This window comes from Anabas testudineus, chromosome 15, assembly GCF_900324465.2.
Source record: "Anabas testudineus chromosome 15, fAnaTes1.2, whole genome shotgun sequence".
NCBI lineage: Eukaryota > Metazoa > Chordata > Actinopteri > Anabantiformes > Anabantidae > Anabas > Anabas testudineus.
Genome location: NC_046624.1, coordinates 5080815 through 5105281, shown reverse-complemented (window position 1 = coordinate 5105281; position 24467 = coordinate 5080815). Strand labels below are relative to the sequence as shown.

The 24467-nt window shown below is 40.2% G+C and overlaps 1 protein-coding gene across 1 annotated transcript; it reads right to left on the bottom strand.

Annotated features, from left to right (window-relative positions):
• Window positions 1-3402: 3402 nt before the first annotated feature.
• On the bottom strand, window positions 3403-23837 carry si:dkey-192p21.6 (uncharacterized protein LOC565246 homolog). Its single transcript, XM_026356049.1, has 18 exons — window positions 23756-23837; window positions 22150-22244; window positions 21580-21701; window positions 20520-20638; window positions 18644-18713; window positions 18479-18545; window positions 16723-16799; window positions 13913-13989; window positions 13077-13107; window positions 12817-12977; window positions 10927-11039; window positions 10409-10530; window positions 9721-9844; window positions 9508-9594; window positions 8148-8225; window positions 4931-5001; window positions 3725-3837; window positions 3403-3584 (listed from the first exon to the last, which is right to left on the bottom strand). Exons 1-18 carry the CDS (start codon window positions 23835-23837, stop codon window positions 3403-3405), a joined length of 1791 nt encoding a protein of 596 aa, XP_026211834.1.
• Between the last annotated feature and the right edge of the window lie 630 nt (window positions 23838-24467).

Below are 24467 nucleotides of genomic sequence, written 5' to 3'. Positions count from 1 at the left end.
AACCAGCGTGCGCCCTACGAGCGCGGCAGCCGCATCAAGTCCTCTGCGTCCCATAGACGGGCGGCTGTGTGCGGCTCCGGCGGAGGCTGCTGGGCTGACTGGCTGTCCTGTGGGGGTGGAGTGGGGTGTGTGTGCGTGTGTGTGTGTGTGTGTGTGTGTGTGTTTGGAGGGGGGGTGTTCACTGCTTCACTACTCACTGCCCCGCTGCTTCCGCAGCAGCAGGCGGCCCAGCATCTACAGGAAATTTAAGAGCATAATTTAACAGCAGGTCAGTCATCTCATTAACACTCTGCAGGGGAAAAATTATTAACAATTATCATTAAAAGTGGAATGACGTATTTTAAAGGTGCAGGCGCTGTTTTCTTTTTTTCACATGGTGGTATCAGGTGTGTTTGTGTTAATTAATTCTTCATTAGGCCTATGACAGACTTAGAACTCATGCATGAACTTCATGTCGAAATAATCAGGAAGTTACATTTTAATTCTATTCTGGATATTGTTAAGTTTGCTTTAGGTAAATGTAAAAGGATTTTAGTAGAGAGTTGAGCTTGTGGCTGAATAAGAGTCTATTTAGTAACAGCTGACTAGCAGACCTGTGCAGTGAATATCTACTCACTGTAAGACCAGCTGTATGAGTCTGGTCAAACTCTGTGGGACCTTTCCCCTCTCAGGTGTCAGAGTGTGTCCGAAGCTGAAGCCCGTGTTAGCGTGGGATACCTTGGTGACTGGATAGTGTAAAATGATGCATTGCTGCAGCCTCAGGGCAGGACACCAGTCACTCACACAGCAGTCGCTCTCCAATCAATGTCTCTGCATGGAGTAAAAACACTGGAGCTTACTGGGATGTGGAACAGGGACAGCAGGAGCTCCAGCAACTCTCATCTCACATTCCCAACACTAGTACATACTTTTTGGTACAATTTACAAACAAAATTTCCAGAAAACAGTGGTTCTAATATGCAATAAAACCTGTGATTTGTTAATTCACTTGAACTTATGTGACAAAACTACACAGAAAAATGATTCTCAGTATTTTGACTGACCAGCTTAATTGCAAATATAAGCAAATTTAGTGCGGACTAAATAAGACTGAACTTTATGAGAGAAATGAAGGTCCAAAAAGAAAAAGTCCAAAAACTTCTCACTGAAAGATAGCAACAATTAAATATTCAATAACATTTAGAAAAGCTTTAGGGACTCTGGGAATCTCTGTGCATAACAGCCAAGGGCTGAAACCACTGTTAAATGTGTTTGACCACTGAGCCCTCAGTTTTGCATGAGAAAGTGTTACGCTCGTTACAATGATGAATATGGTTCCATGGGCTCGGGAAAACTGTTGTCACGTAACAGTGCAGAGTTCTCTGAGGCCGAGCTCATGTCTGACAGAGAAACAGAAAAGTTCTTTGTGTCAAACACAAAAAAAGTCAACATTCATGATGGGTTGTAAAGTATATTGGGTTGGGTATGTTGGAGACATATTCTGACATCAAGGCAAGCAGGACAATGCTGATCCTCATTCTAATCATGCTACAAATGTGTGGTCTGTATTCTCATTAGATCAGAGTTAACAAACTAAAAAGAAAGAGCTGGAACATGTAAACAAGATATGTTCTTCCTAGCTACATGTGAACTTGCATGTTTATAATGAATAATCTGATCAGCAGATCCTGAGCTCACTTACACGATATAGCAGGATAAATATAATACAGTTTGCTGTATCAAGGGAGAATGTGGTGATCATTATGTGATATAGGAAACCGAGCGGTCTGCATGAGAACATTGTATCTGGGATAAAGTTTCCATAAGACAGACTATAGGTATCTTGAGACATATGCTCAATAATAATCAATAAAGAGGAGGAAATGTGGCATGTGGAACACAATGGCATCTTATGGGCTTCTTCTGACAATGCTAGTGTGACAATAAGTCTAGCGCACTGTAGCAAGGGTTGAGCAGTAACTAAATCTGAAATACGAGCTGAATATCCATCTCCTTCACAGTGGGGACATTCTTACGTTGACTCTGTTGATATTTGTTAACGTCTGTTTATCATGTTTAATAGGTTTAGTGCTGATTGTGCTGTAAGTCACTCTGAATCAGTCTGCTCACATATTAATGTGATGCTTCATCACAAACACAAAATGTATCTTTAGACCTCTGTGATGAGTCTGTATTGATTACATTTTCCTCTCACGAAGAGGCAGCTTTGCATTTCCTTTGCTGGCCCAGTAGTTTGGGAAAGCAATTACAGGCTTGAGTTTTGTTCAAGAAGGCACGATTCACCTTCTGGGATTCAAACTACTTCTGTTCATAAGACAATTACAAACCACCAACAAAACCACTACACCATATTACGCAATGTCATTACCGCTGCTGAGGAGTGTGTAATATGAATTTACTCTGGTAGGGCATGATGCCGGTTCATTTCATTAACTAGATGGTCATTTCATGATGCACACACCACCTGACCTGATGCTGAGGGCACACTGATCTGAGCATGTTCAGTACTATCATTCAGGTTACACACAAACAGATGTATAAATCATCCAGCTGTCAACCATTTAGAAATATTACAATCTCGAACTCTGTTCCAAAGCATATGTAGCTTTGTGTGTTAAATGTAGAAAATGAAAAACATAAAGGGCTCAATCTCCTTGAGGGGACAGGATTGTCGTCCTCTGATGAATTGGATTTGTGTAATTTCCCTGATTTTCTAATACAATGAGTGCGAGAGGTGTCGCTCCCATTAACAACACTCCTTTGTGAGCTGTGCATCTTGACCCCTATTAAAGCACTGTCACTCGGACAGCAGATGGTACCTCTCTCTACACACACACACACACACACACACACACACACACACACACACACACACACACACACACACACACACACACACACACACACACACACACACACACACACACAGAAAGAGAAAGAGTGGCCATGGCAACAGACTCATAATAGCTGGCCTGGTGTGTAGTGGAATCACTCGGCCTAATTTGTTAAGTACCACCTCAGTATTTTTGATTTAATCAGTGTATTCAGTGTACAAAACAAGTGGCATCAGCTGCCCACACACAGTGGATTCGACACTGTCTTCAGAAACTGGACGGTGAGAACACAGATAGTGTTTTCTATCATTTCCACTGAGCTACAGCTTGTGTTTGCAGAAAAAACGTTTTAACTGTTTGGTTTAACAGATGACTTGGATCAGTACAGTTCAGTCAGATGTTAGTAGGGATGTTGTATTTCACTTAGGAGTGATCTGAATTTATTAATCCACAAACAGTAGCCTAGGTTTTTCTAGACACCCACAGATGTTACAATAATCTATCTACCTTACCAGAAATATTGTTTAATTTTCATACAGTTTTCAAAAAGGACAGATGCTCATTCTGTTTATATTTTGAGGAAGAATTTCTTCCTGTAGAGAAAGTAGGCAATGAGCACCCACAGTGCAGTTCCCCACAGGCTTTGGAAGAGCCACTCCCAGTGACTCTCCTGGAAGCGCATCTCCCAGCTGAAGGGGAAGTAGAAACCGAGGAGAGAGTGGCCAACGTACACAAAGATGGAGTTCATCCCTGAGGAGGAGAGGAAATGAGACAAAGTTTCTACTGAAAAACAAAACATAAAACATAACTAACTACTTCATGATATTAAATGCAAATTGTATTATGCAAAGCACACACAACAGGCCCTTTGATTTGTGAATAAACAGTACCTAGATATATGAAGGGCTGTCCCGCCCACCAACCCTTGATATCAGTGACAAAGTACATGGCTCCAAGCAGCAGGAAGGAGAAGCAGCCCATACACATCACATAGGACAACGACCTAGAGAAACAGACCATAAACAAGACTTTATAACAATGGAAGCATTTTACTCTGTGCATTGGGACATCACTAAAATGTTCGCTGTAAGGTGTGGACAAGGGTGTAAAAACACGGAGTCTATCAATCCTCTACTCCAAATAAATAACACTCAGAGGTCCTGGGCCACTCCAGCACATCGTCCTGCAGTTTTCTGGATTGGACTAAAGCATCAGCATGGATCCCTGGCATGTGCCCTGTGGAGCCGTGCCAGACAGTCATGTTCCTGTCTGTTCCTAAGTGCAAGAATGCTTGATGTAATATCATCTAATGCAAAATGGCTGCCTCCCTGTGCCTTTTTTCAGTGGGCTTTTTTATTTATTTATTTATTTTTTATCTACGCTGAAGTGAGGCCAAAAAAAGGCTCCTGGCTGGGAGTTAATTGCTTCTAGACATCCAGGCAGGGACTCGTACTCAAGAGCTCAATAACCTGTGCATGATGAACTGCCTATAAAAAGCAGGTAGGTAATGGCGAGGGATGAGTGCAGTGTTAGCGTGAGGCCCCTGTGGAACATCATGAAGAATTTGCTTACACATCACAGATGAAATGGTATTCTTCCTGCTGAAACATTAAAATGATTCACATCACATTAAGGGGAATGTGGGAGTGGAATAAATGCACTGGTCGTAAAATAAGCTGTGTTTCAGGTAGTAATGGTACTGTATTCCATGCAAAGTCGTCGCCAACATTTTTCAAGGTGCCATGCCTTGTTTTCAAAACGCGATATTATAGTTAGGGAGCGGTTACTTTGCTTTTCCCAGAGCCTGATCCTGCTCCATTACACAGGGCTGGTAAAATGTGTAGTAAGTGCTCCTGGGGTAGAGAGGATAAAGCATACTTTTTTTTTGCCAGCTGTAAGGAAGAGTGATCATGTTAGGCCGATGTATAACCGCTTCATCTCACACTCTGGACAGTGCTGGTGATTATTTACAGTCGTGGCTGTCGTTAGAAGTAAGTAAACGCGTGTTTTAGCAGCCCTGATTTGTGCCTGTTGGAAACCCATCCTTTCTTTTGTGAGGAAAAGTGGCTGGATTTAGAGGGTCAGGAAGCACTTACCAAAGGTTTTTATTGACAGGTATAAATCCTTCGTCTCGTGTGCACTTAGAAAGGATGGCTGCAGAGATTCCCTAAGGGTGGAAATGAAACAGATTTCAAATCGATGAATGGCGATAAAGCAAGTGGTATCGGGCCGCAAAAAAATGTGAGGCAACAGAATCAAGCAAGTCCGGCAGATAATCTCAGAGGCAAATAAACAGGGTCCATCAAGTCACATAAACCAGACAATTTAATCATCCACTCTGGAATTTTGTGGTTTTCACAGAGAGCCACCTCCAAACAGAGAGTCACACCATTTTTTGAATTCTAGTTATGGTCTTAACTCATGACACTGAGGAACTGTGTAAGACCTGATGAATCTTACATCAACAAGACCTTTCAGTGTCTCATCTATTTACCTTTACATATGATTTAGAAACATTTTGTGCTCCAGAGAAAACCCAGGGTAGTAGATCAGAATCCAAACATGCTTGTTAGGTGGATATCCATCATGTGTATGGATGACAGAATCGATGATGTGGAAATAGCCTAGCTGTGGCTGGATTGAGTCTCCAGGCTATCGAGGCAGCAGGATGTGGGATGGAGCTGGTATGTGGGGCAATCGCTCAATTTCAATCTCTCACTTCTGGAGCCTGATCGTTGGACTTTAATTAACAGGGGCTGTTGTTTATTAGGAAGAAGAGGCATGATGGCTTCTAAATATCAATCCGCCGCAGAAATCATAGTACAGCGAACTGTGATGCAAAACCTGGCTTTGTCGTTTACTCTGTCAACACCTTCTGGTTTTCTGTGAAGCGGTGCTGTGGTTGGGTGCCTGTGTGCAAAAATGAGCTCCCTCCTCCACTGAGGAGACCTGCTAATGTCAAGAGCACATGTTTGAAACAAGAGGCAGTTCAGCTCCGCTTCCTGCTTCTCCTCTGAGCCAAAATTGTATTAGAAAATTCAATATCAAGAGCAGGCCAATCACTGAAACTAATTTAGCTTTCTCTGTTAGTGAAAACACTTTGCGGGACTAAAAATACACATAAGCAGAACATGTGGAACCATTACATGCTGCTGTATTTATGCATTACTGAATATCTGTATCTTTTCCAAAAATCAATAAAAATGGGCTGCTCCTTCTGTTAACCACTGCAATGTGAGAAAATCTATTTTATTGTTATTCTCTATTTCAGTTAACCAGGTTTTTAAGTCCTTTTACTGATCTATCACCAAGCACTGTCTAATCCTGAATATCTTGTCTCCAACATTATAATCTTTTATAACATCCACATCATGGATAGGGCATTAATTGGTGAACTATGAGATACAGTGGAAAAAACATAAAAGCCTAATGTTTATTTATTTTGTCATGTGTTACTTTATCACTCTACGCCTCCAGGAAAAGCCAAATGGATCTAATTTATTTCACCGCCTTCCGGCCACTCGCTCCACAATACTAGTCAATAAGATTCAGCACCAGGAGACATAATGGGAGAAATTTATCAATTTATCATATCAAGAATTGAGGTTAATGACATCAAATTCTCGCAGTACAATTTCAACAGATTCTCACTTATGTAAGGTGGATTTTTAATGATTTACAAACATAAAATATCTATCCTTTGTACTTCTGTCCTTGGACGTTTCTTTTCTTGGTAATGTCAGTGGATGGATTACCATGACATTTAGTACACACATCAATGTCCTCTCAGAATAAACTGTAACAACTTGTAAATGGTAAAATACTACAATATTACGCACTGCAAACAACATGTTAACAAAGTGAGCATGTTAGTAGAGCATTTACTCTCCTCACTAGCTGAGCTCTTCGCTTTCTTACATGCCGAGGTTTTTCCTCATCATTTTAGAGTATGAGCAGAGAGCTTTGCTATTGTGGGCCTTTAAATTCTATTTAGATAGTGTGTGTGATGTTGGGCTATAAAAATATACTTAACTTGACAAACCTGACTACATGACAGAGCCGATTACAGAAAGAAAATAAATAAAATTTGTTTCCCTAATTGAAGCCCCCCCCCCAGTGTGGTTCAACCACATTGGTCAAATAAATACATCTCATATTCTTACACATTCCAGTCTCAAGGAACCCGATATGCAAAATTACAGAAGAGGCACCGTAATGTACAACAACTACATAACTTTAAACTAATGGGATTTATCTCTGCTTCTGTGTGTTTTCTCTGGCTGAGTCTGCTGGCTCCCTCTTTTCATTCTGCACAGTTTGATTTCAAAGACGGCGTGATGCAGCCAGCTCCTCCAGTTCCATCATCGCTCCAGGTCACAGGACTGCCAGTTCAGGATGTCTGCCTCCACAGCATGAAGGCTCCTACTAACCCCGTTTTGCAAACGAGCTACATCCCTGCAGCCTCTCAGTGAATGTACATAAAAACAGTGGCCAGGCACGGTTCAGCAAAGCCTGGCCTTTCTACGTGGATGTTTGTCAATCTAGTTAGAGCAGACTAACAGCCTCCTGTCACAGGTTTAGAAATGCAAAATGGACCATCTCATATAACACTTGGCTTCTCCCTGTGGGACACATTCCCCTTCTAAATGAAACAGAGGCCAGCTTGTCTCTTTTTGTGTTTTTAGACCACCCAGAATGTGCACAAATCCAAAACAAATCAGACCTCAAACGCTATCCAAGCAGATTTATTACAAGATTTATCTTTTTCTTCCTGATTTCAATGGACTTTTCTGTTAGGTTGTAAACTGCCATGTGCTTCGTCTGTAAAGGTTGGCTGAGATTTAGCGTGCAGGTACATATATAAACTGATCATGCTCCTAATCAGACGCTCGTATACTGATTGCAGTAGACTGTAAGTAATATGTGCAACTCTTCTAATCTAAAACCACATGTGAGGCACAGACACGCAATGAGAGACAGTGTATATCCCCCTGAGGCACTGGATACCAATGTCTGCCCGGAAACACAGCCACACATGGATGTTGTTTAATTGTACTGAGATCACACACATGTCCTCTACTAGGTCTTGCTAATAAATGGCTTTACCGGCTATGACTAATACCCAAGTGGCTAAAAACACACGAGTTTACCTGCAAGGCAAAGTTAAACAGCATGACCATAAAAGCGCTCAGATCTGTGTGAGTCATAGAAACAGGAAGATGTTTCAATTGATTGGTTGTTTTGGTTTTAAATTTTCAATTGACTCATTTAGTTTACCAGCTGTGTTTAAAACCTCAACATGATGTAACATACCAGGATGATGGCCCACACAAGTAATCGACAGAGAATGTGGAAGTTGGTCCCCTTGTAGAAAATGATGATTTTCCCAGCCTGGTGAAAAGGAGGCAGAGATAAGCACAGACACCAAAGCTGATTCAATCGCACATTAAACAAGAAATACAGTGTAAACACCGGCAATCGCTCTGTCCATGTATTTACAACCAGGTAACCAAATAGGCCTGGGATGTGGGTGTCAATGTCACGTCCCTGACATGGCGGTCACATTTCTCCTATCCTGTCGAGCCAGATGTGGAGTGTAAGTCATCCACACCCTCTGATTAATTTGGTGATGATGAATATGTTTCAGCTGAGGACATTAGCACAGGCGAACACAGAGGAGGGCAGCGGACACCTGGTGTGTCGTCTAAGACTCGCTGACTGAAAGACTCAGTGCTAACCGCCCACAGGGAATTGAGCAATGTGGCTGGTTTGGCATGGCAACTTCCCACAGCATAAATGGTAACGAGCAACAGGGTTGTCACCAGAGACTCAGTCTACATATCAAAAGCTCTCTCACAACGTTTAGTCAATAAAGAAATGCAGCTGTGCTCTTACTGTATGGCAAGAAAATAGCTGTAACCTTCACTTAAGTGCACAAGTATTATAAAGAGGAAGTTTATTAGTACAGGGTATTGGCATTTAACAACACCACTGATCTTTTAGATAAAGAATCTCTGGTATAATGATTTAAAAGATCCACTCGTTAACCTATTATAAATCGAATTAAAACAAATTCAGATTAAACTCACAGCTATACATGACTATTATTCTTTTCTTTCTGTAATTCTGTTAATTAAATGTTTGACTTAATTCCGGTGAGATGAAGCATGACATTGAAAATCTGCATGCCACTTGAAAGTACGGTAGAAGTGAATTGGACTTTTATGCTCAATAGATTAAAGTAGATATATTTATGAAAAATAAAACCAACATATCTTTCTGGAAACTGTTCCAGGTTACTTGCTGGCCAACAACCTTTACTGGTATTACTTAACTTATCACATCTTCCTTATTGACTGTAAGTGATCTGTGAATTTAAAATGGTTTGAGTGTCACAGCCTAAATGTTTTCATTAAATCAATTTATGGGTAACATAACATTTTAATTAGTCTATTTAATCTTCATATGTATTAAATTATGAGGACTAAATAGACTAAATGAAAACAATCTATTACCTGTACTTACCTATGGATTTAAAAATTACATTTTCACAAAAAACATTTTTACCAAGCAATGGCAAAAGAATAATTTGGGCACTTAGAAAAACTCAGAAATAAATACTCTAGTAGGATACTTGCTGAATCATACAGGAAAAATAAATAAGCCATCTTACCTGCATTCCCAGAAATCCTATTACAATCGAGTTGATTGTACCCAGAACCCCCTCGGGGTCAAAGGGCTGTGTGGTGTGATATATTTCCTGGGAAAAGCAAAATGTAAAAATACAAAACAAAAAAACAAGCAACATTGTTTCAATGGTTTAAAGTCCTGCAAGACTCTCTAATAGATAGATTAAAAAATCAGTGGTGTGTGAAAAATATCTTACTTTGCAAGTGGGGTATCTGTACATGTTGTCACCAAACATCCATCTATCAATGTATCCTGCTGCACCTCCAGTGCAGTTTGGGTAAAGACCATTATCGCCAAGGCCACCAGCTCCCAAATACCCTCTGATAACATATAATATAGTATAATCAGTGTTAATAGAATTAAAAAAATGTATGGTAATAAATAAAAAATGCAAGGCTGTAAAAGTTCATGTAGCAATCAGTAGTTTACGTGTTCTTGTGTACACAAAACATCCACATATTTTACTAAAACTACAAAACAAACAAAAAAAAAAAAAACATTCTGTGGGAAAAAGGTGCTGTTAATTGAACGCACTGTATTTCAACACTGATGCCATGCAGGTTCACAGAAATGAGGAAAAAACTCAAAGACTTAAAGAAAAAACAAAAAGCAGCACTGAGCAGGAGACACAGAGCGAGGAAGATGGATCCTCTGCCTCCACTCCTCTTATTGCACAAGACAGACTGAGATTGGCTAATTATGCCCTCTGAAGCATCCACCACAGGCCCATAAATCATGGAGGTTCATAACCCAGCAACACAAGATGCACACTAACACCTCTACTGCAGCGCTATAGCCCCAACTGAAGATCAGCTCAGCATGGAGAGATAGGTGAAATTAACAATTTTAGCAGTAGGTTGAATAAACATATTGGTTGGACTTACGTGGGGCAGTTGGGTACAGGCATGAGGAAGGTGATGCACAGCCACAGAGTCTCCAGCAGGATGATAATCAGCCACTGTGGCCAATAAAGCACCACATCCTGGATGGGGTTCCACCAGTGATACTGCATCATACACAATTCTTGTTAACACAAAATAATCTTAAATTATGAAAATTAAATTATCGCTGATAAAAAAAAAATGGTTCAGGTGTGTTCAGTCAGTTAGAAGCTCTAAGTGCAGGCATGGGTGGAAAAGAAGCAGGACAGTGGCCCTTGAGGACTATGATTTGAGACTCCTGGTCTAGACACATCCTAAATCCTTCAATTGTTGTAAAACTTTGGTTTATGACCAGACACCTTAGTACTAGTAACTAACTAACTACGCCTCACAGAGCTGCTGCCATTGCCTCAGACTCTTTGTCTTGTTTAAATGTATTGTTTCAGCTTGGACGCCTTTAATGTTTTTTTCCTTAGTAGTGTGTAATGACTGATGCAAGTGAACCTGACAGAGCTGCTCACCGCTCTCAGTGGGATTTCTTTCTGGCCCCAGAAAGTCTGCAGCAGAGACAGAACAAAGTAGGTGAAGCCCAGACGCTGCAGGACTCCAGGGATCCGCAGCCAAGACCAGGACACTGGAAAACCATGAACAACTCACAGCATGAGCCCTCACAACGGCAGTGTGTCTCTTAATACACTGATGTACACATGAAAATTCACACAAGGCTCAGATCTAACTCAATGGTATGAAACTACTCCTGTTGATTTGACCAGAATATAGATCAGGAAATTGATAATACTGAACGTGAGAGCATATTCTCATGTTTACGACTACTTCCTGAAGAATGGTGTCGGTCTTCAGGATATGGATGTGTCAAGGAGGTGGGAAGCTAATGAAAGATTCCCAGTTATCTCTTGGTCTCGACAAATTGGTCTGGATAGGCTTGGCCTCTGGTTCAGAGATTGATTGTAATCTACACATTAGTTAATTGAAAACCTCTTTGCCGCACAAAGTGCCGTAAAAACTACATGATTTCAATCATTGATCTGGGCAAATCCAATATGTGACGGAAATCTCTTTTCACAGGAAAAGAGGAAGCTCTTTCTAACGTCGCTTTTGTTAAATATGCAGGTTACGACACCTCCTCCAGGATAATTTATCAGCCTCCCACCAAAACTGTCGCTTACATGGAAATCAGCCTGAAAGAGTTTTAAGGTGAAGTGCGAGAAACTGTTCCACCTTTTGTTTCATTTTCTGATCAGTCTATGTAAAGGTGCTTTTTTCTTTCTGTGTGTGTAAAAACGGACCATTTTTGATGTTCAATACCATTTAAGAAGTAAAAGCTCTGCTGTCTACTTCCCATGTCTGAGCACTCTTAGTGATAGATTGAATAAAATAATGATTCTACAGTGAAGGTGAGCACAACTGAATAAAGCCATCAGAAACTGCTGAGGCAACAACATTTGATTATTCAAACATGCTCTGAAGTCTGGTCAGCAGCATGGGTTTGAAGCTGATCTTCAGGCCTGAAAACACTTTATTGAAAAGAATAATTTAACATGTTAAAAATGTCAACTTCTGAAAAGTCAAAATAAACATGTTTAGGTTACATAATGGAATTTCAAATGAGTCAATTAAATCTGTAACCCAACAAAGTAATGTGCACATCTCTAACTCAAGAGACAAGAAACACAAAATAACCAGCTTCAGCTACAATTTGGGCATCTAATCTCATCAGTATTCATTTGAAATGACTCACATGTGATGCCAAAGGTTAACACTTTGTGCTGTCTCGTCTGACACTGAAACTGTTTCACATATTGAGCCGATACGACTCCATCCTCTTATTAGATCAACCCCAGTGACTGAACAGCCGAGGACGTCATTGGAGACAAGAGGGCAAAGCTGCAGTTTATGGTAAAACTCACTGTGCTGTTATGGGCATCTCCAGCAGCGAGCTCTACAGCAGCTGCATGGGGCTGAATGGTGTAACACTATCTGTTTGTAATTGTCCATTCCCGCAGCGGTTACTTTGGCTCAATCTGCCTCTGTTAAACATCCCCTGGTGCTGGATTTTGAGACTGCACACACAATAACAATATTTTTGTTAACCCAGTTACACAGGGCACCACCCAAGTCCATTAGCACCAGGGCAGACTAATGTGTTAGGGGCACCCTGTGAATCCCCAGGTGGATGATGAAATGGAGATTTTCAGCATGCTTCCTCTCATTTAAGCCTGGCACAGAACTGCAGCTTTGGCTTTTTATTCATAAATCTGGATCTAATCGTATAATTTCTTTTTCACCTATTAACTGCAGTGAGTATTTCAAAAGCACAAAACAAGTGAAGCCACATATAATTTTTTTGTTCCAATAATAATTACAGGATGTGCTACATCATTTGCACTTACGTGGTCCATCTCTAGGAGAGTAGTTAAGGAAGCAGAAGCCGAGCAATAGGAGTACGACTGTTCTCCATGTGATTTTGCGTAGTAGCTGCAGGCGTTTAATACCTCTCTTCTGCATGGATGTGAAAGCCAAGAATACTGAAGTCCCGATGATAAACACAAACCTGGGAAAATAACAGTATACTAAACTGTTCAAACACATCTATGCACAGTATGTACATAAATGTGCATATATGTGTGTATTGAAATAGGACCTAACCTACCACGGCATGACAAGATCTGCTACAGTTAGACCTGCAAAAAAATCAAGAGACACACAGACACTTGAAATGGATCCCATTTCACAAAGTTAACAGTTGGCAATTCAAAAGGACTACAAGATGAACGAAGAACAATGTCTTTAAAGGGCTGCTTCGGTCATTAACTTTACATTTTGGAAAGGTATGATTAATAAATATCTCCACTCCTGTGACAGTAGCAACCCTGCAGCAAAGAGATAATTAATCAAACCATCCCTGAAATCAATACAGGTGTGGCAGTAAGACTAATCCTAAATTTGATGATAATACACATTTTTCTAAAAGTTGCAGTACCATTCTAGCATTTCTTTAACCTCTCATTGAAAAAGGATCCAGCAACTGTCTCAATCACAGGCGCCTTGCTCAAAGGCACTGTAAGGCTGGTCATTGCTGCAGGAGAGTGTTACTCAGTTACTGCTCCTTGCCATATTCTCCTCCTTACTCCCTGGTTGTTATTAACAATTAATATCTATAGATTATAGCTTTGATATGGCTCATATTTAAAAAATGGCATCTTGTGTGTTTGATCATTCATTTATCATGATTAATGACAACAGGTCAGAAAATGCTGCAGATGTAATGAGAAGAGAGAATAAATGTCCTGAGTTCATGCATCAATTGCCTAGCTAGCTTGGTGTGAAGAAGCTGCAGAACTACCTGCTGTCCATAAAATAGATTGGCCACTATAAGTTCCTAGTCCCTTCATCTACTAAATTCAGTTGAAAAGCAGACGACAGATGACAGGCAACAAATTAAACAGGTTATATTTTAAACTGTGCACATCGTGTATTGTACTTCACCGTTCCATGGTGCATGTTGAAAGAACCAGTAGCCTCCTCCACCATAGTTCACAAACACCATGAGTGTTAGGGCAAACCTGCAAAGACACCGCAATAATTAGGCACTATATTATAGTATATCTCTTAGTCAGTCAGTAAAAGTAAGATTATCCGTACTGCAACAGTAAAAAACAAATAGAGAAAAGTCCCTTTACAACCATTATAACGCTGGATGTGTGAAATAATGAATAAAATACAGTAGTAGTAATAGTTCTGTTAGCATCCTAATACTTACAACATCTGAATTAAGGAGCTCCAGGAAGGGGCTTTTTATTCTGTCACATTCCAAATGCAAGGTAATGCAATCTAAGCATTATGAATCACTCAGGAAATGAACACTTGTCCTCTGGATCTCCTCAAGCACAAGTGCTGACTAAAGACTTTGCATCTAATATATGAAACACTTTATACCTTAGCACTGGCCAAGGCTGCTGAAACACAGCACACGTGATGGAGTGCTTCACTGAATCAGACGCTGGAGGAAAAACTGTGTTTTCTTTGCATGGCAGAAAAACGGTAGGTGCCATTAGACAACACGACCATGTTGGGGAATGTAAATGATTGTGTGGTCAAATGGCTACAGGCCTTTGCTTCGAGGCAAATTCCATCCATTCAGCATTTAAAATGTATGCTTTGATTCATGTATTACTTAATTTAACCCAGAAGAAAAAGAATCATAAGGGGGTCTTGGAGAGCCATAACAAGGTTAGGACAACCTCTAAGAAGAAGTCTGATAAGGTACACTGTATCTACCTCTGCCTCCTCTTGTTGTTCTGCCTAGATTCAATTTAGAAGTGCACCAAAGCCATTACTGCTCTTTTAGCCCCAACCTACTGATAGAAGATTTTAATCGGCCACTATCATCTCAAAAGGGCTATTAAAATAGAGCAACCCCTGGTGCACGTGTCTGTTCTCTCTCCCTCCCTCCCACACACACACATACAGGCTATCGTTTAAATTTTGACGAACATATCCATTAGTCACCATAGTGACAAAGACAAAGGTTAAATCAGTAGCCAGATGAGACCTGCTGAAAATCACTGCACTATCACAGGTTTTTGGCCGTGTTTTAAATTGAACACTCTGGATACGTGATTGTGATTGAGAGCTCCATTATTGGCAGATTAAATTACAAATCCCACACACACTGGACTTTTGCAGCTGCTGATCATTATTGAGGGAAACTATAAGTGTTTAATTAATATGATGTGTGTGAGATCCCTTTGTTTTGTGTTGCACCAAAGTTAATAGAGGAACAGATAATATCCAGGCTGAAGCACCACAGGCTTGTTTCTAATCAGGTTTAAATTGTAAATATCCCTCTGAAGTTCTCCACAGAACATTTGTCACTTCAGTAATGGACTTAATTCATGTCTGGAAATTGGTTTCCATGATTTATAGCTAATAGATCACGTACAGACTTGTCTTTCTCGCAGGAGTGACAACTGGATATGACTAATAGACGCTGATGGACTTCTTTGATTTGAATCACTGTACATGGATTACCAATTAGAGTATAGGCTTAGTACATTTCCCTGTTGCAAATTGATAGTTACAGCCACTGCAGAGTATTGAGTTGCCTACTGTGCTGGCCATATCAAATACATGGACACCCAATCTAGTCATAATAAATTACTACTTGGATGGAAATATCAGGGTTCTTTTCTTGTGGCCAAACATCAGAGCATATTTGAAACTGAATCGCTGGAAAAACTTGGAGCTTAGTCAAAATAAGGCACCGAATGAGTCGGCCACCTGCTGTTAAAAGCTACTGACAATCAATTGTTTTGCTCCAGTAGTTGTTCCTTCTCTTGTAGAGCACTGCTAACTACTGACGGTGCAAATTTTAACAGTAAGAAAACTGGCGACAGGCTTTTAGCAGGGTGGCACAAGATTAAAATCCAAATCCTTTTAGAAAAATTAATGCTCAACCGTACTTCACAGTTCTCTGTATATCATGTCAGTAGAGTCTGAGCAATGATCGGAAAAACCTTTCAGCACAGAAGAAAATCCTTTTGCCTTCAGAAATGTCTCAGCATTTATGGCAGATGACTGATGTGTCTGTTCTGTGGAAAGTTGATACTTATCAGGGGTATGGATCATAACTCACAGAGCTGAGGAGGCACATGCATCATTAATCTTGAATGATGAGTCATACTTTGATTAAGCATGTTGTCAGGTATGAGAATTTTAGTATTACCAGTCAGCACCAGTCAACATGCAATTGTGTAACCTCAACTCATAAGATTGGACAGAGCTGTAACTGGAAGTGCGACGGAAGACAAATAAAATCTGAATCTTTCTTCTTGATTTTCTCTGGATTTCCTCCCGGTCTTCATTTTTGGCAGGAGATCTATGGCAGTGTGGATGTGTGCTGATATGTTGTTGGTATTATTATATCAATTATTTGACAAGGGGGAGGTCAAAGCCACACCAGCATCCTGTTTCCTGAGAGGCGTGTTTTCTGTCTACCCCTAGGTCACAATTAAGGCTAGCATGGAGCCCAGATTCAATCACATGCATCCCTCCCGCCCAATAGAAAGACACTGTTCCAAACTGTAATCAGAAATCATGCCCCGGGCTTTGCTGCCTGACAACCAAAGCTTGGGGGAACATGTGGCCAGACTGTGACCTCTGTAATTATTCATTACAGAGGGTCTGTGGTTTTTCATCATGTCTCAGACAGCTCAAAAAAGAATTAACACGTGAACAAGGCACACATGGTCATATGGTAATGAGCAGGAAGGCTACTGATGCTATATCGTACATACCCTCTGAAAGCGTCCAGTGAGTGCAGACGTTTTGATTTAGATTTGTCACTATTGTGCTCAAAAGTGTTTTCTTCATCCTGGAGAAACAATTAGAGAGCAGACAAGATAAAATCAGTAGTCTGGCTTTTAATTTCAGTATCTAAACACTAGTGTCAATCATATACAATGTTGTAATAAAGAAACACATTTGTTAATTCTCTGGACTACCCTGTCTCTTCTTCACTTTGTTTTTGCAGTTTATCCTTGTTGGCATTTGTTAGACTTTTCCAACAATTTCACTTAACACATTAAAGAAATAAGTAAAATTAAAAATGCTTATTGTTCACATACTTTTTTGTCCGACTGAGCAGGCAGCCAGCAGTGGGTTTATCAGCGCTTTATTTTATTCAAAACTGTTGCCTGCTCTGACTGAAATAAAGTTGTCAAGGACAGAAATACTGAAGCAAAACAGTACAATCATAACATCATCCAGCTTCTACTGAGTTTCAGCTTGCAGACAGACACTATTTATTAGAGACCTTGATAAACCTGAGAAACTTTCTCCCCTCCACAATGACAAGTCATCCAGATTTGTGGCAGCAAAGCAGCTCTAAATCTGCCATTACCTTTATTTTTATTTGCCTTTATAGTAGTGACAAGGCTTTCTTTCAAAGTGTTTACATAATTTTGCTTAAACTCTCTAAATTTAAATGAAAGAAAATCTCCAGAGGTGGAGTACAAAGAATACATATAGAAATACGGTAAATGAAATGGCAATGTAACCTAACAACAATGCAATGAACCGTCCTAAAATGTAAAAATGTTGACAAAACCAAAAATTCGAAATGCCACATGGGTCAAAACTCTTCAAAGACATGTTTGAGTGTCCTCTATTCTGGGTCATTTCGGCGCCTCTTTTTCCCCCTGTCTGTGAAGGCAGCTTAGAGATGACTCTGGCCTGTTGCCCTCTTGGTTGGATTAGCCTGCTTCACTGGCCTCCAAGCAGCGGTTTTAAGAGCCAGAGCAGGAAGACACCAGCACTAATACATTATGATGGATCTGCATGCCATCCAGGCAGCATATGGAAGACAGAGACATCTTGCTTGGGAGGATGAGAGAAGCTATTCATGCTGACCAAAAATACACAGCAGCTCTTGCCATCAAGCAAGATGATTGGACAGATATGATGCTCTATCGCTTCCATGTAAATCTGCTCTACAATTGGCTCTGCTAACATTTGTATCAATCATTCCATTAGTGTCTCCCAAATGACTTGATGACTGGAGTCTCAGAGCAATTTTGGTATGCATCTCGGCTGCAGAGCTGGCCAATGAAAACAATGCAATGTAACTGCTGGATCAAGGAAACATTCATGTTTGATTACAAAAAAGCATAAAGTCAATCATAAGGAATTAAGATGGTGCAGTTATTTTTTAGCGAGCTTGAGTTAAATGTTTTAACTTCTGTGAACCAAAATGAGAATTCCAGTAATACTGAAAGACTAAAAAAAGATGCTAAATATCTGACCCCGCATCAGTGTCATGGATTTCTCATCCACATATTTCTGATGAATAAAATTGTGCAAACATACTGAGATGTTTATCATCAAAACATTGTGTAGCTGATATTGATGAAACTGTCACTCGTGCACTCGTTTCATGGAAATGGTGTGATTGGATTTTAATTAATGTAATCAATCAAATTAAGCATCTTTGCTGTCTCGTTGCATTTAAATATATTATTTGAATGTATTCATTAGAAGCAACATTTTACTTACATTATCCACTGAGTGCTGTGGGCTTTGGCAGCAAATGGTCTTAAGAAATTTGGATGTACAACGTCTCCTGTAAAAGGGACAAGAAGTCTGGTCTGTCTGGTTGTGATGGAAGATTAAACAGTGCAGAATAATGTTCATTGTGGATGACATAAAAAACATGGTTACCTGTAAATGTAGGGTGCCACAACAAATAAACCAGCGATCATGGTCAGTAGGAAAGCTACGACCAGAATAGCTGCAACAGCAATAAAAAAAACAGTTGTTTAGAAATGGATATGGTAAAATCAGCCTCAGAGTCATAGACTCTTGGACTGGGTGTTCATGTAAAGAGCTTTATACTGCACATTTCTGTCACGGTAGGATGTGGTTGTCGATAAAAGGCCTCAATAACCTGTCCAGACTGTCTGCTTAAGTCACCACTGCATTCCACTGTGGTTCTAAGTGTCAAAGGGAGTCCCTCAAGTCACAAGAAAATATGGAAAAATCTTAGTTGATTCACCACAGAGCAATCTCTCTGGGTAATCTAACTCTGGAGACGTCCAAAGAGGAAAGGCCTTGCATTTCCTAAGGCTACACTGGAACAAGGACGAGAAAACAAAGACAGATTAAAAGAGCTGGACTGCCACAGGGCACTGTGGATGGGAATGGGGTCAAGATGAGGTTTAAAATAAAAGAGGGCAAAAATACTATTTACTGGATGTTACTAGTAAAATAAATAATGAAATCTACCCAGATCATGGAAAAAACATTGGGGGGAAGTTTATTAATTAATTAATTGTTTTAGGAATCCTGAAAATCCTTTATTCCTGTACAGTGAGACATGTACAGTGTGCACAGTATGTAGGACTGCATAAAGTGTAGTAGATCCAAATGTTAACAGAGATATTAGTGCCATGATGCTTAATCTAGTTTTTAGGTTCATTTTGGTTCAGACTTGTTTTGCCCCTGTCATTTATGTAAATAGGGTGCCACACTATGACATCCACTCTGAACAGAGGGTTCACTTAATGGCATCTATGGTGTCCACACATTAAAACACTATAAGGCTCTAAGAATATGAAGTAAAACTACTTTGTAACAAGCGCACTCTATTAGCTACTGTTACAATACACAGGCATGGGCATTTGACACAAAACTAGATTATGTTCAGTTTATTGACATGTTTCCTAAAGTCAAACCGAACACTTAATATCACTCAGTATTGTGGATTTCTTTGTGAGAATTAAGTCCTCAGCAGGTGACTTGTGGTCTGTGTTACACTGCAGAATACAGTACTAACATGATTAAAGGGTGGATCTGATAGCAGCAGCACATAAACATTTCCTTGAAGATTATTGCACCCAACAAATGGCCTCATGAAACTCTGCTGTCAATCAACCTGAGACGCCAAAGTAAACTTTGAAATTCCCTGGCAGGGCAAGTCTAACCTATCTTGAGCTGCTGACCAGACCATTACTTAAGCTGAGCAAGTCCTGTGGGGAGTTTGTATAATCACCGGTCTGTGAAGCTAATGGAAGCTCATCATACTGTGAGGGGTGCAGTCAGACTAACCATATATCTGCTCAGATAATGGCTACTTGGCCTTAAAAGTCTGATCTACAACATAATCTGCAATATTGTTAAGTAGAGTGTACATTATGGAGAGAGACGCTTTCAAAATCCCATTACGCCCTAATCCTCCACACTCCCTAATGTATTACCCACAATCCTCCATGTGTGGAGATGGGGCTTCAAAACAAACAGAAAAGCTTTTCTTTAATCCCTTTTCAAGAAAGCACGTCTTATGTGATCAATACACATCGTGTCCCAAGAGATGGATGGGAATTACTGCGTAGCAGATGTGGACAAGTTGAGTGATTCTTGTCTTTGCTGACTCAGTTACGTACACACAGGTACAAATGCTTGACCAGAGCGTGGACATATATTCCTTTACCGTCACTGTGTCTCAACAAGGCTATCATGGTCGCTCTCAATCAGTTGTTCAAAACTGTGCAACTGAAGCAACTGATTACTGAATTTCATCATCCGGTTTTGCACTTACGCAGGTACGCATTGTTTGGTCTTTTTTCCACAGTGTGAGCACAGCTGGAATTACTGGCACCCTCTGACATCTGGATCCACACAGAGTAATGTCCAGCCTCTCCATATGTCTTACTCCACCTGCATCAAAAAAGAAGGGAACTATAGAGAAATGTCCATAAAGAAGAAGCACATAAAACGAAAGGCTGTTTTTTTTTATTCCCCCTGTATTTTTTTGTTTGTTTACTGCTGCTGTTTCCTTCTTGACCTGAACTGTGTAAAAGGATCTTCCTATTGCCTCCTTAAGATTTCACACCCACACAGCTCAGGAGCACCACCTAGTGTCTGCAGACTGAAAGTGTGCTCCTGTTTCCTCTCTGCATCTCCAGTTTCAGGCCCCAAAAACATGCATTACACGCACGTATTGATCCAGCGGTGGGATGACATACTAGCTATCACTTGGAGTGTTTTTTCAAAGCGAAAAGAAAATCAATAGCAGTACAGTCTGGTTAGAGACCTCAGAATTGATCTGAGAAGCCCAAGACTGGATCTCTGAGAGGGTCAAAAAATATCACCAGAGACATGTCGGGTTGCAACTGAATGCCTGGGCACTAGTTTACAGGTGACCTCCAGATAGAATCTCTGCCCCGCTGTCTTGTCACTTCTGATTGTTTATAAATATGGCAACTGTCTCCTCCAGTTAACATCCCCACTGAGGTTTCCACAGGACGTGTAGCTTTGAAGCTTTAATGAGCCCTTTTCATCAATATTGGAATGTCAGGTCTTATTAACCCCCAAAAGGCTCCTGATCAATACCCAGTGAGGTGGTTAAAGGGAAGGCATCACTCAGGTCCAGAAAGCAGGTCAGGATTACTCCCCCAGCCCTGTAAATAACCGCACAGGCTGCTGACGCAATCATCAAATGCCACCATACTATTTTATGACTGCAGACAGGAGTGATACACTCCCACGAGAGGAGCTAATAAACAGGAAACAAATCAGCAGTTTCACCTCTATGGTCATGGGAAATTCACATCTGGTTTGACGTCACCGCTGCTTTGTTGGAACATTAAACTTGTTACCTGCACAGAGTAGCATTCCTGGTTTGCACGTCCACTTGCACGGTCAGAGTGAATTTAGTGCTGATCACAACAGATGCGCTGTTGTTGTTGGGTTTCACAGAAGCCAAATGCTGGTACACACACTGAGAAGTAAAACAGGTGAAACACCGACAACACTTAATTGACCTGACAACAAAAGGTTTGTTAAATGTCTGCAGTTTAAGCCAGTGGTCCCTAACCACAACATTCATACTTCAGTCCCAGCCAGTGGCTTTATGTTGCATGTCATACCCTTCACTTTGTCCCCTGAATCCCTGTCTCTCTTAACTTTTCTCCAACCCAACAGAGGCATAGACAGTATGTAAACAATAAAACGTCTCACATATCACAGGTCTGTAAATATCCTTTAAATAAAACAAACAAAAATGTAATGGTACTTAGTGGTAGAACTGTTAAAACGACATGTGCACAATACAACCATAACCTGACAATAGCACATTATTTTTTTTTAAAAGATCCCAGTCAAAAATGATCGATGTGGACATGAAGGGAAGAGACAAACCAAGAGACAGTGCAGTATGTGTTCTTTACCTTGTAGCAGTAGTCAGATGTATAGAAAACCTGTACTTCTTCTGTCAGCTGATTATGAAATGTTAATAACGCCTGGTCTGTTTTCAGAGTGGGTCCTGTATAGATTCAAAACATGTGACTTACAGATGGTATACAAAACATTCTTCACAGAATATATATAGCATAGCAGCAAATATTATAAATACAAGTGGCAAGAAAAAGAATGTCAACGTTTTGGAAATTCATGGTTTTCTGCAATATTTTGTCATAAAATGTGATCTGATCTTCATCTAAGTCAAGAATATAAACAAATATAATGTGCATAACATAATTCAGATCTGTCATGTCTTTATTAAGAACAACCATAAAAACCTCAGTGTGAGTGGAAATAGTATGTGAACCCTTTGAACAATGACCTGGAGTCAAGTGTGAGCCTACGTTAAGAAAATCCATTTGGATTTGTGGACTAGAGTTACTTCAACTGACAAGAAAACACTTTGCTCTGCACAAGAAGAATATGCTTATGAGACCCATGCCTCTTCAAAAGGAGCTTTCAGAGGATCCACGATCAACAATGAATGATTTACACAAAGCTGGAAAGGGTTACAAAGTGATGTCAAAGAAATTCCCCAGTCCACAGTTAGACAAACAATCTACAAGTGGAGACACTGTAGGACTGTGACTACTCAAGATCAAGAAGTGGGCGGTCAGTCAAAATCAACACAACAGCAAAACAAAACTTATTAATGAGGTAAAGAAACAACTCAGAGTGACAGCCAAAGATTTGAAGTCATCGTTGGAACTGTCTAACGTGTGTTCATGAGTCTACAGTATGTAAAACATTGAACTAGCAGGGTGTGCATGACAGGACACCACGAAGGAAGCTGCTGTTTACCAAAAGGAACATTGCTGCACGCCTGAAGTTTGCCAAATGGCACATTGACACTCTGCAGCAGTTTTGGCAAAACTGGCACATTCCTGGTTTACAAAAACTTGCTGGTTCAAAGCTATGTGGTGGTGGGACGGAGGGGGGGTGGGGCTGCCTTTTGGTCATTATTTTCCTGATCTTGACACATGATGCAGAGTCACATGGATTTTAAACTAGTTTTGCTTCTTTCATTCAACTTTTTGACTGACGTAACTAAGATTGAACTATATGAAAAGATGCATCAGGACTTGGCTACATTAATCAGAATAATGTAAGAATGTCTGTATGTCAGCTGAAACTCTGAAGAAGCTGGATGATACAATAGACGTACAACAGAATGGCTTTAACCAGTAATTCATTCAAAGGGTTCACATACCTCTTCCACTAGCACTATGAGGTTTTTATGGTTGTTCTCAATAAAGACATAAAAGATCAGAATTTCTTTTGTGTTATTATTTTAGGCACATTATATATGTTAATACTCTCGACTTAGATGAAGATCAGATCACATTTTATGACAAATCAAAGTAGAAAACCATGAAATTTCAAAAGGTTCACATACTTTTTCTTGCCACCGTATGTATCAGTGACATAACGTGAGACCTCTTCAGCAGGATCGTGTTTCTCATTGCTACTTTATCATGATTCAATTTGTGCTGGAATCAGAACAACATCCATTCAGGAATATAGAAGACTTACCTGATTTTACATGGTCTCCATGGCTGCTGGTGACAAGGATTAACAAAGTTAGACTTGCATTTAACAATCTCCCAGGCTCCATGTTGCTACTTGAAAACAGTCACTTGCTCATATTTACAACTGTCACACCAACATAAAAAGTGATCAAAGGGCAGTATACATGCGTGTTTAGTGGGATTAGTGGTTCCTTTTATCTGATTTGTGATGCATATTTTTAGAATCACTCCATAAAATAATCAGTGGACTGTCATAATATGTGGAAGAGATAAAATATAAATCAGGACTGAATTATTTTCAATAAGTTGTAGGTATATGTGCATACAGAGAGATTGCCAAACACAATTTATACCTTAATTTCAGTCTGTTTTGTTTTAAAGCTCAACACTGGAGCACTGTTTCACTGTTCATTTCCCCATGCAGCCAACTGTTAAACGCTGATCACTTGTCACATCCTGCCCCTCCACTCATTTCATTAACCACTTCATTTCCCTGAGCGCTGGCTGTGACAGATAAGTTCACCAGGGCAATCTCACAGGAGCAGCTCATTAACCTTTGACCTGAACTCCAGTCGGCTAAAGAGCACAGCTTGCATTATTATCTGCTGTCTTGTTCAACACAGACGTTGTTAACAGCAGACTGCTATTCAGTATTCATACGTGTGCATGTACAACATAAAACGGGTCATTAAAAAGTGTGTAAGGCGTTGCTTCAT

Coding starts and splice junctions, on each gene's coding strand:
- si:dkey-192p21.6 (XM_026356049.1), bottom strand. CDS start 23,837: ATGGAGCCTGGGAGATTGTTAAATGCAAGTCTAACTTTGTTAATCCTT. Junction 20,639..21,579: donor AGGAATGCTACTCTGTGCAG/GTAACAAGTTTA, acceptor TTTTTGATGCAG/GTGGAGTAAGACATATGGAG. Junction 9,595..9,720: donor ACAGATACCCCACTTGCAAA/GTAAGATATTTT, acceptor TGCTTTTCCCAG/GAAATATATCACACCACACA.